The sequence below is a fragment of the Hypomesus nipponensis genome, chromosome 11 (genome assembly GCF_054491055.1).
Source record: "Hypomesus nipponensis isolate SF chromosome 11, ASM5449105v1, whole genome shotgun sequence".
In the NCBI taxonomy this organism is placed as follows: domain Eukaryota; kingdom Metazoa; phylum Chordata; class Actinopteri; order Osmeriformes; family Osmeridae; genus Hypomesus; species Hypomesus nipponensis.
The window spans coordinates 8,792,804-8,807,094 of record NC_140371.1 but is presented as its reverse complement, the minus strand read 5'-3'; the positions used below and the strand labels follow the sequence as shown (position 1 = coordinate 8,807,094).

General features: G+C 39.2%; 1 protein-coding gene across 1 annotated transcript in view; it reads left to right on the top strand.

The window, feature by feature from the left end:
• LOC146267973 (CUB and sushi domain-containing protein 1-like) overlaps positions 1-14,291 on the top strand; it is a 268,877-nt gene that overhangs the window by 126,433 nt on the left and 128,153 nt on the right. Inside the window, exon 2 of the mRNA XM_084708968.1 lies at positions 1,760-1,976. Within this exon, the coding sequence (XP_084565094.1) occupies positions 1,760-1,976 (217 nt within the window). The remainder of the gene's footprint in view (positions 1-1,759; positions 1,977-14,291) is intronic.

Genomic DNA, 14,291 nt, shown 5'->3' with positions numbered 1-14,291 from the left:
TTCCCGGCATGACCTCACTCTCGGTTAGTAAGTAGTTAATAACACATTGGCTTTGTGCCAGTCACTCTTGTCCAGAAATGGTTAACTACACTGAGGTGTGTGAACAATAAGCTAAGTAGGCATGTTTTGACTGTCTAGACTTAAAAGTTCAAACCCTCCAAAGAACTAATGTAAATTACTATTTCATTATATTATTATATAACACTTTATAATAACTAAATACTATAAAGTATTAACAAAGAATTAGTTAATAATAAACTGCTTAAAATTGCTGCTTAAACATGAAAAATACCCTATTAAATCATTACTGAGATATTATCAAACACTACATTAAGCATGTAAAATATTGTTTAAAATGATTTTTTTTATATTTAATATTGCAATTTATAAGACTATTTGTTTTCCATATGTACAGTAAGTATTTTAATAGTTGCAAACCAGTGGTAAATAAGCTATTAACAGTACATTAGATATTTTTAGAAAGCATCAGTAAGTAAAACAATTAACATACCTGTTAGAGTGCAGAATTACATTAATAACAACAGCACAACACAAGTGTGCTTTTAATTAATGTGTCCCTAATATAAATGATTTCCTAATACTGCAACTGATTAGTAAGTAGTTTATTATATGGCATTTTTAGCTTCTTTTCATTTTGTAAACGAAAATAAATGGTACCTCTAGGCTAATTGTAGCTAGCTCTCAAGTCTTCTCACGCTGTGTTTCATGTGTTGCCTTGCAACTCGTTACTTTTGATAAAAAGCAGGCAACATGGTTTTGCTAAAATGTCTTTATAGAGTCTAGTCTTCATCCTCACTTTCGATGACAAATCTTTTCAGCATCATCTGGATAGTAAAACTCAGCAGCTGACTCGTCGCTCATTTTGAAGATGACGTCAGAGGGCAATACGGAGCCGTATTGACCGCTGAGGAGGGCAATACGCGTCTGGCATGACTACCCATTAGCCAATCAGAAAGCTTGTACCGTCGTTGCCATATAATAAACCATTATATCACTAACTTGATTGGAAAGTCATTTAATATAAATACATTTTGAGTATCTAAATTCTGTGTTTATTTGTGAATATTAAGGTTTTAGTTTTAATGTTGGGATTCCGTGATTTGTAGAAAGCAAAAATTATATTGACCTACCACAGAGGCACTGTTCACTCACCTCTGAGGTTCACTTAACAATCGTCAAGGCATACATGTCTCTCTATGAGGTGATGAATGGGATAAGGTTCAGGCTTAGGTGGCAAGAGTACGCTTTGATGTTTTCATGGATTGTGAGATGTTGATGTTTTACTTCTTGACGGTGGTTGGGGGTATTGTGATGGCATAGTGACAGAGTATAGTAAACTTTGAAATGGGGGTACCATGTCTGAGTATGATGAATGAGTCCGTTTTTGAGCAGGCCTCTCATTAAGTTGTGCTATCCCTTCATAGTGTGCTGATGTGAGCAGTTTTACACTTCACGTGAACAGAAAGGCATGTCTTTGACTGTCCTGCAAAACTCTACAGAGACAATAGGAATAGCAGCTCACTAAAGGTTGAACAATGGGACATTCTTCACATCAGGGCAATGCTACAACGTGACTGATAGTGATGGTGTCACTTCTGTTTACAGGTCTAATCCTAGAACCAGCAGTGTGTATATTACCTCCTATAAATGTGTAATGGAAGAATACAAATATCTATGGGATATCTATCTATGGTAGTCTCACAAACATGTATACCTCATGTCTGGTTTTCATGTGCAGGTCAAACTTGTGGTGGTGTGGTTCAAGGTTTAAATGGCACCATTGAGAGTCCCGGCTTCCCCCATGGCTACCCAAACTATGCTAACTGCACCTGGCTGGTCATCGCAGGAGAGAGGAACAGGATACAGCTCTCCTTCCACACCTTTGCACTGGAGGAAGACTTTGACATAGTCTCTGTCTATGATGGACAGCCGCTGCCTGGCAACTTGAAGATGAGGTACGCAACTGCAACTTGTGTTCGTGCTTACATTTCTACAATTTATTCATTACCTAGTGCTTCATGCTAGATAATCTACTATGTTTACTAAATACAACCTAGTCGTAAACCTACTGTTTCTTTGAAAATACAATTTAAAAAAGGTCTGGGGTCTCATTTATAAAACTGTGCGTAGGATTCTTACTAAAAGTGTACGTACGCCCAAAAGCCTAAAATGGCGTACGCACACAATTCAGATTTATAAAACCGTGCGTACGCACACCTGTACGCAATGTTCCCTTTATAAATCACAGATTACCCACAAGTGTGCGTACGTGAATCAGCATTGTACCCCGCCCTGAACACGCCCATTTTTAACCATAAATAGTCAATGCAAAGCACCTCATGAATGCTAATCTAGTATCTCATCATGACCCTGGCATACGATTGTTCTTTACGGTGAATCATAGCGCATGACTAGCTTCTTCTCAGACACTGTTAGCCTATTGGTGGAGCCCGAAAACTCCGAAAATGTGGTGGCCGGTAGATCACCAATTTAAACAAACTGTGCGAGTGGCGTCAACTGTGGCAGTGATACTGCGAGTCGAGATACAATTTGAAAACAAAAGCGTTTTGTTATGAACAGTAATCTATTAAAGTCTGGACTGATAACGAGGACATAGTGTAGCGATTGCACGGGAGCTTGACGACTGTATTTCCAGTTTTGACATGTGGATATTTGCACAGTATTAAATAAATATATTTAGTTATACACTGTGTTCTGCAGTTATCTAAAGGTAGGATATGTGATGTTATCCTGTATTCCATGCAGTCGGGGAATCTCCCTCTCCTGAACTCCCGTAGTGAACAATCTGATGGTGAGGAAGCGCAGAATTTTTATTTAAAATTTGAGTTGGATTGTACAAGGGGTTTATGGAACAAGAATCACTCAGTACACGCGCAAATAACACTGCTGGATGTAATCTTCATGATAATCATGAAATTGAATGAAAAAAACGTGTGTGAGGAAAATAAAATATAAATATTATGAGTAATGTTCTTCCCACATTCAATTTCTGCAGTCTGACTACAGTACGGTCATCTGCGTCGCCAATTCCAACTGTTTTCAAAATGTGCGTAGGCCTACGGGAGGGTCAGAGTTTGCGTGGAGGACCGCACATTCTCCCGTCAAGTTTGTTTTTTATAAATCACAACCTTTGCGTGGAAAGTGGCGTACGCACATTTTCAGCCCCGTTTTGTGCGTACGCAAGCTTTATAAATGAGACCCCTGGTCTTTGAAGAGTTTTATCTGGTTAAAAGCCTGTCCAGATATTAATTGTTATGGGAAGCCCTGCTAGAGGGCTTAATAAAATGCTCCCTTATCCTCTTCAAAAGAAGAATTGTTATCTTCATTATGAATAAGGATTATGATATTAAATATCACTCAATTTAATCAAGTAATTAAGTCATTTTCTCTATCAGCCTATTTAAGAAAGTGATTAGCCATGATCCATCCTCCCATCATTCCAAACAGATTATTTTATGGTGTGACACAATTCATAATAACTGTAATAACCTAGACTCTATACTTTACCCAGGATTCACATCCATTCTAATCTAACCAGGGGTACATATCCACACTAACCTAACCCAGAATTCATGTTCATACTAATCTAACGCAGGATTCATGTTCATACTAACCTAACCCATTGTTTTGGGTTCTCTGGGCTGTAGCTATTGTGTGTTACCAAATGGCTAATTAATACTTACACCTACTTTCTACTGAGTGGATGGCCACATCTGACCACCAGGTGTCAGTGAAACCTAGATTCCTGTGCTTTATCATAATTACATGCAGCATACATATAGAACAGAATAGCTTACATTCAGGGAGGGAAATAGGGCAGGCAAAGATGACTTGAACAAATCCAGAGCTGGGGATAGGGAGTCAAGCTAGCATCACTAAGTCACCTTTGGTAGGATGGGGAAGTGTCTCCGCCCTGTTGGGCCTATTGTTGCGCTCAGATAATTCTATACGCTGCTTTCTATTATATAAACATTTGAAGAGAGAAAGATAACTAACAAATGTTATGCTATAAACTGCATCTAAAGAGGAATAGGTGGTAAATATGATTAAACTAGCTCTTTAATAAATTGTTCAAATCTTTGACCAGTTTTAGCTAATCCCACTGATCATAAAATAGGGCCACATTTGATATTGAAGCTAGTATTAGTATTCTAAGAAAAGTATTTCCACAACAGAAGTGTGAGAATGAACACAGTGGTACTCCATACGGTTCACTAGTAAAAATTGACATTGTAAAGGCGGCTGCATAGTTATAGTACGGCTCCAATTAAAGCCCTTACTGTACTTTTCTGGAAAAACAGTTACAATGATGAGCAAACAGGGAATATCTAAACCGGGAAATGCTGCCATTAAATGTAGACTTGATACAGACAGAAGTCCCTTAATTTCTGTGTGAGTTCTGGGTGTGATAGCATTGTAGAGTGCAGTGTTAGAAGCCTGGTGCACAGACAATTTACACCAGAGCTTGTGAGCTTGTCAGCTTGTGACAGTCTTGTAATTGCTTCTGCCACATTATATGTACAGGATAAGCACAAACTGCAAATCCACAGACATCATCGCAGTGAGGAGGTCCATGGGAATGCCACATTGCACAAGGCCATACTCTTAAATATGAACATGTACCAAGCAACATGTAACAACAGATTTCCATTTTACAGCTTCACTTCCCTTAATATTCTGTATCAGAATCTCCTTTAATACAATCCAGCCTTGTACCTTGAATACACCTGAAGTGATAGAGATTTGATTTGAGTGAGATTTTATCCAACATACTCAGCCATGCTCTCTGAAGCTGGCTTCTAGGACGTCCACCAGCAATCTCAGGGGAGTGCTGTAGGCTTTGGGGCCTGTTGTCTTCTAGAATGAAGTTACCGTAAGGGAGAGGCTCACGGCTGTGGTAGGAGGGGAACATACTCCACAGATATCCCAAGGTAAGGCTGTGCTCAAGTTGAGGTATTCTGAAGCTCGGGCTAGTTTAGTTTGACTGGCAATATACTGATGTTGCTTGTCCAATAATTGTCTAGTAAACTAGGGCACTGTAGCGGGGTGTGGGCATTGAAAAATAGATATACTTCATTTCTAATTTAGGAGAAGGCCAGGGGTCCGTTAGTCGTGCGTCACTAACACAGCTGGATTTGATTATTGACAATTTGTCATGATCTTGCATTGTTAGGTTCTTTGACGCTCATCCTGGACTTGATATCAGCAACAAGTCTGTTAGCTTAAACTTGCTCGGGAGCAGGCTTATGTTATTTAAACAAGAACGTATGCTGCAAAACTAGCCTGGTCGGGGGCAGGCTAACTGTCAGGCTTAGCCCATGTTGTTGCTTAACCAGACATTCCTGTAACACTGACCCAAGGGAAAAAACTATGATTTATCACGGACATTCTCTTTTTTTTTCTTTCTTCACTCTCAGTTTAATATGTAGGCTACATTTATAGAAAATCTCCTTAAAAGGGGCAATTGACTGTTTTTTGGGGGTATTTTACACTGTTCCTTAAGGTCTCCAAATAGGGTATGTAACATTGATTGGGTTGAAAATGGCCCGGGTGCTGTTCTATGCCCACTGACAGATCCTCTGAAATGTTTCCGGGAAAAAACACGAGCTTTTCCCCTTTTATGGTATGCTCATTAATATTTACATGAGCTGCGCGCTGATTGGTTGATTTTCAACGAGTGAAGCTGGGGAGCAAAAACGCAACACGGCCAACAGCAGCACTCGCTGAAACACCGAAGTTGGAGACTTGAAATAAAAACGCGCAAATAAATCTATTGTGTCTACACAACACTGTTTTCAACAGATTTACTATATATCATTTGAAATGATAACATTACTTGTTTCCACTTCTGTTGTTGAAGCAAACTGGATTTACTTGGGTGGGTAGAACGTTAGGCTACAGCTTAGCAACCAAACCATATCCTGATTCTACTCGGCTTCAGTTAGCTAGCTAGCTCTAAATAACTTGCTGAAAAATAACATGACCAAGATCTGGACAAACATGCATCGTGAATTGTAGATTTACATTACACAGGTTATTTATTTGAATGAAACACAGTCAGGAACATAAATCAACGTTAGCCCCATTGCCAATAAACTATGCTAAATTATCACATTCTACCTATGCTCTTGCGTTAGCAAGCTAAACTTGTTTACATGCCTACAGTCTAGGTGTTACTAGTAACAGTTACTAGCAATGCTACCGTATCCTGTATCAAGCACCTGCCTTTCTCCAGTTCTTTCAAATAGATGATCTAGACAGGCGTTAGCAATAAGCCAGACTGCTGTTCGTTTTCTGGCTATTTTTCGGAAGCTTCCCTTCTAATGCCGACTACAACTAGTCTAGCTAGAGTCATTTGATGTGTGTAGAAACTTATTTAGCATTCTACCTGGTATGCTATATTATACAGGAAACGTTAGCATTGCTAATAACTGTTAGCACAACATCATACTGGTCGTTAACTAACTGTCGTTATTCAACTATGACAAGGTAAAATCGGTTTTGCAGTCAATTGTTCACGTGGCCGTGAACATTGCGTTTTGCTGTGGTGGATCAATATGATCCATGTTCTACCTCTCAGGCTGCTTAAAGGGGCAGTTGACTGCAAAACCGATTTTACCTTGTCATAGTTGAATAACGACAGTTAGTTAACCCTATTCGGGCCCCATTAGGAACAGTGTGAAATACCCCAAAAACCCAGTCAATTGCCCCTTTAAGAATAGGGTGCATGCGCAATTATCTTGACCTCATGAATCTGACTTGAATTAGACGGATTACGTGAACTAGAATTGGCCTTTATGGAACTGCTTTAGCCCCAAATGACTTGTTACGTTAATTCAAGTCAGGTTTGGGATTTAAAGACCAGCTTTTTTGAGCAGCATTTCTGGAACAGGCTTCAGGAAGTCTGTCATAGCCATGTCTTGTCCGTTTTGACAACAACAACCTGTTACGAAAGGTGCAAGGATAATTAGCAGAATTGAACATGAACCCGAATTAATCACTTATTGCGTGATAGACAAGATCCTTTAGCTCTGCGTACTGAAAGCAATTCACCGCCAGAACAGTAGATTTCGGAGCAAATTTACAAATGAACCGTTTCATCAATAAAATAAGCACATTTTCAGCAACGACACTGCCCATTTCTCGTTACATTTTAATTCAGATGCTGATTTACATGTACTGTTTAGCTGAAATATGAATTGTAAAAACTTACAACAATGGCGGTCAAAGGATTCTGTTCTCTTGTTGGTCACGGCAACTCCACCCCCACCCCTGATGCAAGAGGTTCTTAATACGGCCTATAACACAGCCAAGGGGTATCGGTAAAATGGCGAACGGATAGTCAGCAAAATCAGGAGGTGCACGTAGAGCTCGCCGAGGGGTTCGGAGAGGGGGTTCCTTGATGGAAAGGGCGTTCCCTGTGTGCGTGTCCGTAAAAATGCAGAAGTATAAGTTGGCCTTTACAATCCAGAAATCCAGAGCCAACAATGACATCTGACCTCTGTGCAATTACACACATTTAGTCAATGTTCTTAAATTCAACCAATTGTCATTTTCCTATATTGGTCATTTTGAACAGACATCAGTGTTTATTTGGAAAGATTACTGTATATTTCCACTTTTATTTTTGTATTTCCATTGTAAGTTTGGTCTTAAATTTCATTTAGAAGTGGTATTAAAAGGTCTTAAAGTCTTAAATGTAACTTGTTTATACCTGTAGACACCCTGTTAATCTTCTTCTGGTGAGGGAATGCATTTGTGGATTTGGATGTATGCATTGGGTTGTTGTCGTGCTGAAAAGTGAACCTCCTCTTCAGCTTTCTAATGGAAGCCTGAGGGTTTTGTGCCAAATGTCCTGGGGTCTCATTTATAAAGCTTGTGTATGCACAAAACGGGGCTGAAAATGTGCGTACGCCACTTTCCACGCAAAGGTTGTAATTTATAAAAAAATAAATAAAAAAAAACTTGACGGAAGAATGTGCGGTCCTCGTCGCAAACTCTGACCCTCCCGTAGGCCTACGCACATTTTGGAAACAGTTGGAATTCCCGACGCAGATGACCGTACTGTAGTCAGACTGCAGAAATTGAATGTGGGAAGAACATTACTCGTAATATTTATATATTGTTTTACTCACACGTTTTTTTTTTTCATTCAATTTCATGATTATCATGAAGATTACATCCAGCAGTGTTATTTGTGCTTGTACTGAGTGATGCTTGTTCCATAAACACCTTTAACAATCCAACTCAAATTTTAAATAAAAATTCAGCACTTCCTCACCATCAGATTGTCCCAGTGCCTGTCCTAGCAAATTCGGCGCCCTAGGCGAGATGTATGAACAACAAAAACTGGAAATACAGTCGTTAAGCTCCCGTGCAATCGCTACACTCTACGTCCTCGTTATCAGTCCAGACTTAAATAGACTACTGTTCATAACAAAAAGCTTTTGTTTTCAAATTGTATCTCGACTCCGGGTATCGTCTGGCACAGTTGACGCGACTCGCAGGTTTTTTTTATTGATGATCCACGGGCCACCAAATAATGTGTTTTTCCACATGTGGGCCTCCACCAATAGGCAAGGTGTCTGAGAACTTTCGCTTTTTCGTTTTTTTGGTCACCATGATTCACCGTGAAGAACAATCGCATGCCAGGGTCATGAGATACTAGACTAGCATTCATGAGGTGCTTTGCATTGACCATTAAAAATGGGTGTGTTCAGGGAGGGGTAATATGCTGATTCACATACGCACACTTGTGGGTAATCTGTTACTTATAAAAGGAACATTTCGTACAGGTGTGCGTATGCACGGTTTTATAAATCTGAATTTTTGTGTGTGTATTCCATTTTAGGCTTTTGGGCGTACGTACACTTTTAGTAAAAATCCTACGCACAGTTTATAAATGAGACCCCTGGTATTTGGAACTGTTCACAATTCCCTCTACTCTGACTTAAAGGCCCTGGTGAAGAAAAACAGCCCCAAAGCACGATGCTGCCATCACCATGCTTCACTGTGGGTATGGTGTTCTTTGGGTGATGTGCAGTGTTGTTTTTGCACCAAACATACCTTTTGGAATTATGGCCAAAAAGTTCAACCTTATTTTCATCAGACCATAATACATTTTCCCACATGCTTTTGGTATAATTTATGTTGGTTTTTGCAAACTTCAGTCGGGCTTGGATGTTTTTCTTTTAAAGTAAAAGCTTCCGTCTTGCCATTAGGGCTGCAACTAACGATTATTTTGGTAATCGATTAATCTGTCGATTATTTTTTCAATTAATCGATGAATCGGATAAAAAAACAATAAGCATTAATTTCCAACCCTTTATTCAAAAACAGAACTGACATTGCAAATTCACAGTGCAAAAAATCTTCAGAATGTGCACAAACAGGTACTCAAATTTGAAAAAGTTAAAAAAGTTAAAAGTTATTAAAATTAGCGTGGATTTAATGCCATTTTCAGAGATGAATAATTTATTTGAGTTTTGTTTAAAACAGTTGTGAAAATTGAAAGGTTGAATGGGCCATACTTTATTAGAATAATTTGGTGTATATGTAAGATTTTTTGAAAAAAGTTAATTTTGCCATTTGCCAGGATTAAGCTATTTTCAAAGATGAGTGATTTTTTATCATTTTATTTGAAACTTCATTGAAAAAGTAAAGGCTGTGGAAGTATACCAGACATAAAGATACTCTGGTGTCTGTTTGAGGTTTTATATTCATAAAAATATTATAAAAGTCTACATTTTTCGAAATGGTATGGGTAGTTTTCACCCGGTCCCTAACGCGATGCTGCAAAGTATTGTCTTCCGAATGTGAAACGAATGTCAAATATGAAACCAACTTTTCCTCGGTCAATCAACAAACCTTTTCGACGTATTTAGTGTGAAATGCTCCCACACCTTGGAAGACTTAAGTCATACTGATTTCTCTGCCTCCCCCATTGTTTCAGAACAACTTTACTTAACGTCTCTCTGATGGCCTTTCCTCTACCTCCGCTCCGTGCTCAACTAATCATCTCCGCGACGTATTGTGTGGCGTAATAATCGCGCGAAACAACGAATCGATCATGAAATTCATGCCAACGCTTTTCATAATCGATTTAAATCGATTCGTTGTTGCAGCCCTAATATGTTGCTGATTCTGAAAACTCTTCTTCGATATGAACGTGTTCTAATGCATTTAAAATGTTAACGCAATAGTAAATATTCGACCATTATTTTTTTGAAATTTTAGGGGAAGCTTCTGACCCTGCATTCTTAAAGAAATCGCCACTAAGCACGCACCCAAATACATTGGAACTTGCAGTCTAGCATGCACACACAGCCCAGCAAACACATATAACAACTCGATTGAACAATTTAATGATCAGGCTGTGGCCACCTAATGAAAAGAACATAGGCTAGATAATCAGTGTGGGACTAGTTTAAGTCCACTCGTCTACTTTTTTTTAAGGCAAAGTCACAAATCAAATTGTTGAAGTCAATTTGGCTAAGCAGGTCAAACTCGTTTTACATCACCTTCATGCAAAGCCATTGTTGTCTTGCATGCTTTGATACCGGCAACAACACGTGACTAAATAAATGCATCAAAAATGTTATTTTGTTTTTTGTGCTGGGGCTCCCTAGTGGCCGGGGACCCTGCCCATTGCACAATTCCCTACTGGCAGCTGCATTGAGAATCTGTATTATTTTCAAAATAATTTACATAGTTACAAAAGTTCTCTCAATAGATACATGACACAATTTGAAACAATAATAAGCATATCCTATACATTCCAAAGTCAACTTGCTAATCACATTTTCTTATTTTCTTCCAGTAGTTTTTTACAAGTAAATAAACATTAACTAAAGATATATTGCAAAACATTACTAGCCATTTGTCTCCTCTATTCCTTGTTACCTACTATGGTTAACTCAGAAATGAACACCACCACAAGTCCATAATTCACCACAAACATTGTCAATATTAACCATACACATTGATAACCTCCGTACGTCTTAGTGAGCTCATTGCTATCAAAATGCATACACCACGTGTTATTCTCATGCCACTTTGTACAGAGTTTAGCTAGGTGCGTTACGTTACTGTATCAGCTAACAATCAAATACAAATATTGACACTCAACATTCGGTTGACATGTTAATAAAACAAACAAAAAACAATTTATTAAAGGTCACATGAAATGCTGTTTTTGGATGCTTTTATATAGGCCTTAGTGGTCCCCTAATACTGTATCTGAAGTCTCTTTCCCGAAATTCAGCCTTGGTGCAAAATTATAGCCACTACGAGTAGTCCCACAATGAGCTTTCCTCAGAACGTGCTGTTTGTGTCTGTAGCTTTAAATGCTAAATGAGGAGAGAGGCGGCACCATGCGCTAATGTTTACAGTGGATGTATTGCAATGGCTCATAGACCCGTTGCTGTAAGATGCCTCAAATTTGCCCATTCTCATCTGATAACCCTGGTTTGCAGAGCTGTACACTCAGTCATTTCAATGTGGGGAAAGGCGGATATCGCGCGCGCCATAACACCAACAGCAGAACGTTATCCACATAACAATGAATGTGTATTCACACACATCCTTGATGCTTTCCACCTTTACATTAGCGACAGTACCTCAGCTGATAGCTGCAGAGCTAATGTTACAGCCAGATTCTAAGGGTTGCAAGCTAGGTAACCATATAGTAAGCTACAAAATTATATAGCGTTAGTTGACTTACTTGTCCGAGGTTAGTAGCTGGACCAAGGAGTACTGATCCAGAATTTAATTTCAGATGGTCAGCAAGGCCAACTTTGTATTGGCTCAAGTTAAGGAAACAATGGTGGCTGAAATGTTTGGCGCACACATGCAAAAATAAAATTAAGATAGGCTACTGGTTGTGCAGAGGCTCCTTGTGACGTCACAAGGAGCAGATTTTTAAATGGAGCATTTGAGCTTTAATTTTCTCAAAAGGCGGAGAAGAACACCCAGGACCAAAGGCAGGCTAGGGGAACTCATATTAATGTTAAATAACCTCCTAAAGTGAAGTTTATGTCATGTGACCTTTAAACATATTCTAAAGTTCAAGAGCACAAATACACATTTTGTACCTGAAAAGGGGAGATATCAATGAAGACTCTTGGACACGATGCATCCCTTCTGGCAGCTGCATTGAGAATGAGGCATCGTGACCGAAAGCTCAACTCCCCCTACCGGCTTCTGCAGGCATGATTAATCAATCACAACTCTCAAACGGCTCATCGTCGATCATAGATTAACATCATATATAAATGAATTACCATTTTATGCCCCTTTTACTGTTTTAAATACCTATTGAACTTATTGATTAGCTTCCAAAATAAAATAAATCAACCACAAAATCAATCTATCACATATACAACAGAGGGAAGACTGAGAGACCAAAATAAAAGCACTGAAATAATCTAGACGAGATGTTACAAAGGCAAGAATCACAGTTTTAGAAGAGCCCAAGATGCTCTGACCCAGTCATCTAGCCATCACAATTTGGCCCTTGTCAAAGTCTCTCAATTCCTTGCCCATTTTTCCTGCTTCTAACACATCAACTTTGAGTACAAAATGTTCACTTGCATGCACCTCAGGGGAGGTTGGGGACATGGACTCCAAGTGGGCCATGTCCAAATACTCTATTGTAGAGGCGGCTGGCAGGATCTGTGGTCATAAAATCATCAAACAACCTAAGAACCCGCTGGTGGACACCACTGATGAAGGAAGATATCAAGCTAAAGAATGAGGCCTTTTGGGTTTGGTTGGCCCAGGGGTCTTCGGAAACAATTAAGCCATTGCTATGAGCCATCTGATCCCGGTATGACTAACACTAAACACGTCTCCAGTGTATGTTGGACAAAGTTGCCCCTTGTCTCCAATCCTGTTTGTGATATTCATGGACAGGGTCTCAAGGTGCAGCAGGGGTGAGGAGAATTTCCAGTTCTGAAACCTCAGAATTGAGCCTTTGGATTTTGCAGCTTATGTGGTTCTGCTGGCTTCATCAGACCGTAACCTTCAGCATGCAGTGGTTTGCAGCCGAGTGTGAAGCGGATGGGATGAGGATCAGTCAGCACCTCGAAGTCTAAGGTCATGGTTCTCTGCCGGAAAACAGTGGGGATTGGGAGTGAGCTGATGCCCCAAGAAAAGGAGTTTAAGTATATCAGAATCTTGTTCACGAATGATGGGAAAAAGTAACGGCAGATTCACAGGTGGATTGATCCAGCGTCAACAGTGATGCAGGCATTGTACAAGACCGTCGGAAGGGAGAGGGAGCGGAGCCGAAAGGCAAAGTCAGATTTACCAGTTGATCTACGTTAATCAAGCCTCACCTATAGATAAGACCAAAAAATTGATTGTGGATACAAGTGGGATAGCAAGAGAGGCTAATTTTCATCTGCTGTCCCCAGCCAGATGTTTAAAGGCAGCCTAAAATTACAAAATATCAAATAACATACTAAGGTTGAAATAAGTCAATAAACATACAGTAACGTAGACACACCCAGTTCACATATAAGCAACAGAAAAGTGTACTTGCAGTACAAGCGCATATATAGCACTGAGGCACATAACATACATCAACATGGCAAACACACATATAAGCAAACAGTACATCAGTGCTCATGCCTGATTGGTATGAGCCATTTCTTTAGGCTATGTTTAAATGTTTTGTATGTGTCTTTTGTGCGTATGTGTGATGACAGAGCATTCCAAGTGTGTGCTGAATTACAGAAAATGCTGATTTGCTAAAAGAGCTAGACCTATGTGAAATAATACAATCACCTTTTGAAGCAGATCTAGTGTTTGCCATTCTGAGTACGCTGTTTAATAAAATCACTAAGCGGAAGTGGAGCCATACCGTAATTTTTTTTAAAAACCAAACACATTTAACAAGGTTCTCTCAACTCAAAATATTATGTTTGATGAGGATATGATGGTGATGGTGACTTATTGTTTTTTTATCAAGTGTTTTTAAAGCTTGTTTATGGAGAATATGGATAGACTTTAACGTTGTGCTGCTGGCTTGTGCCCAGCTGGTTAAACAGTAGGTCAGATGGGGGATAACCATTGCATTAAAATTAGTGCTGTCAAATGATCAAAATGTTTAATCGCAATGATGTCATAATTAACTCGCGATTAATCACAATTAATCGCACATTTTTATCTATTCTAAATGTCCCTTAATTTTTTTTTGTCCCATTCTTTTTTCAAATTTTAATGCTCTTATCAACATGGAAAAGTGG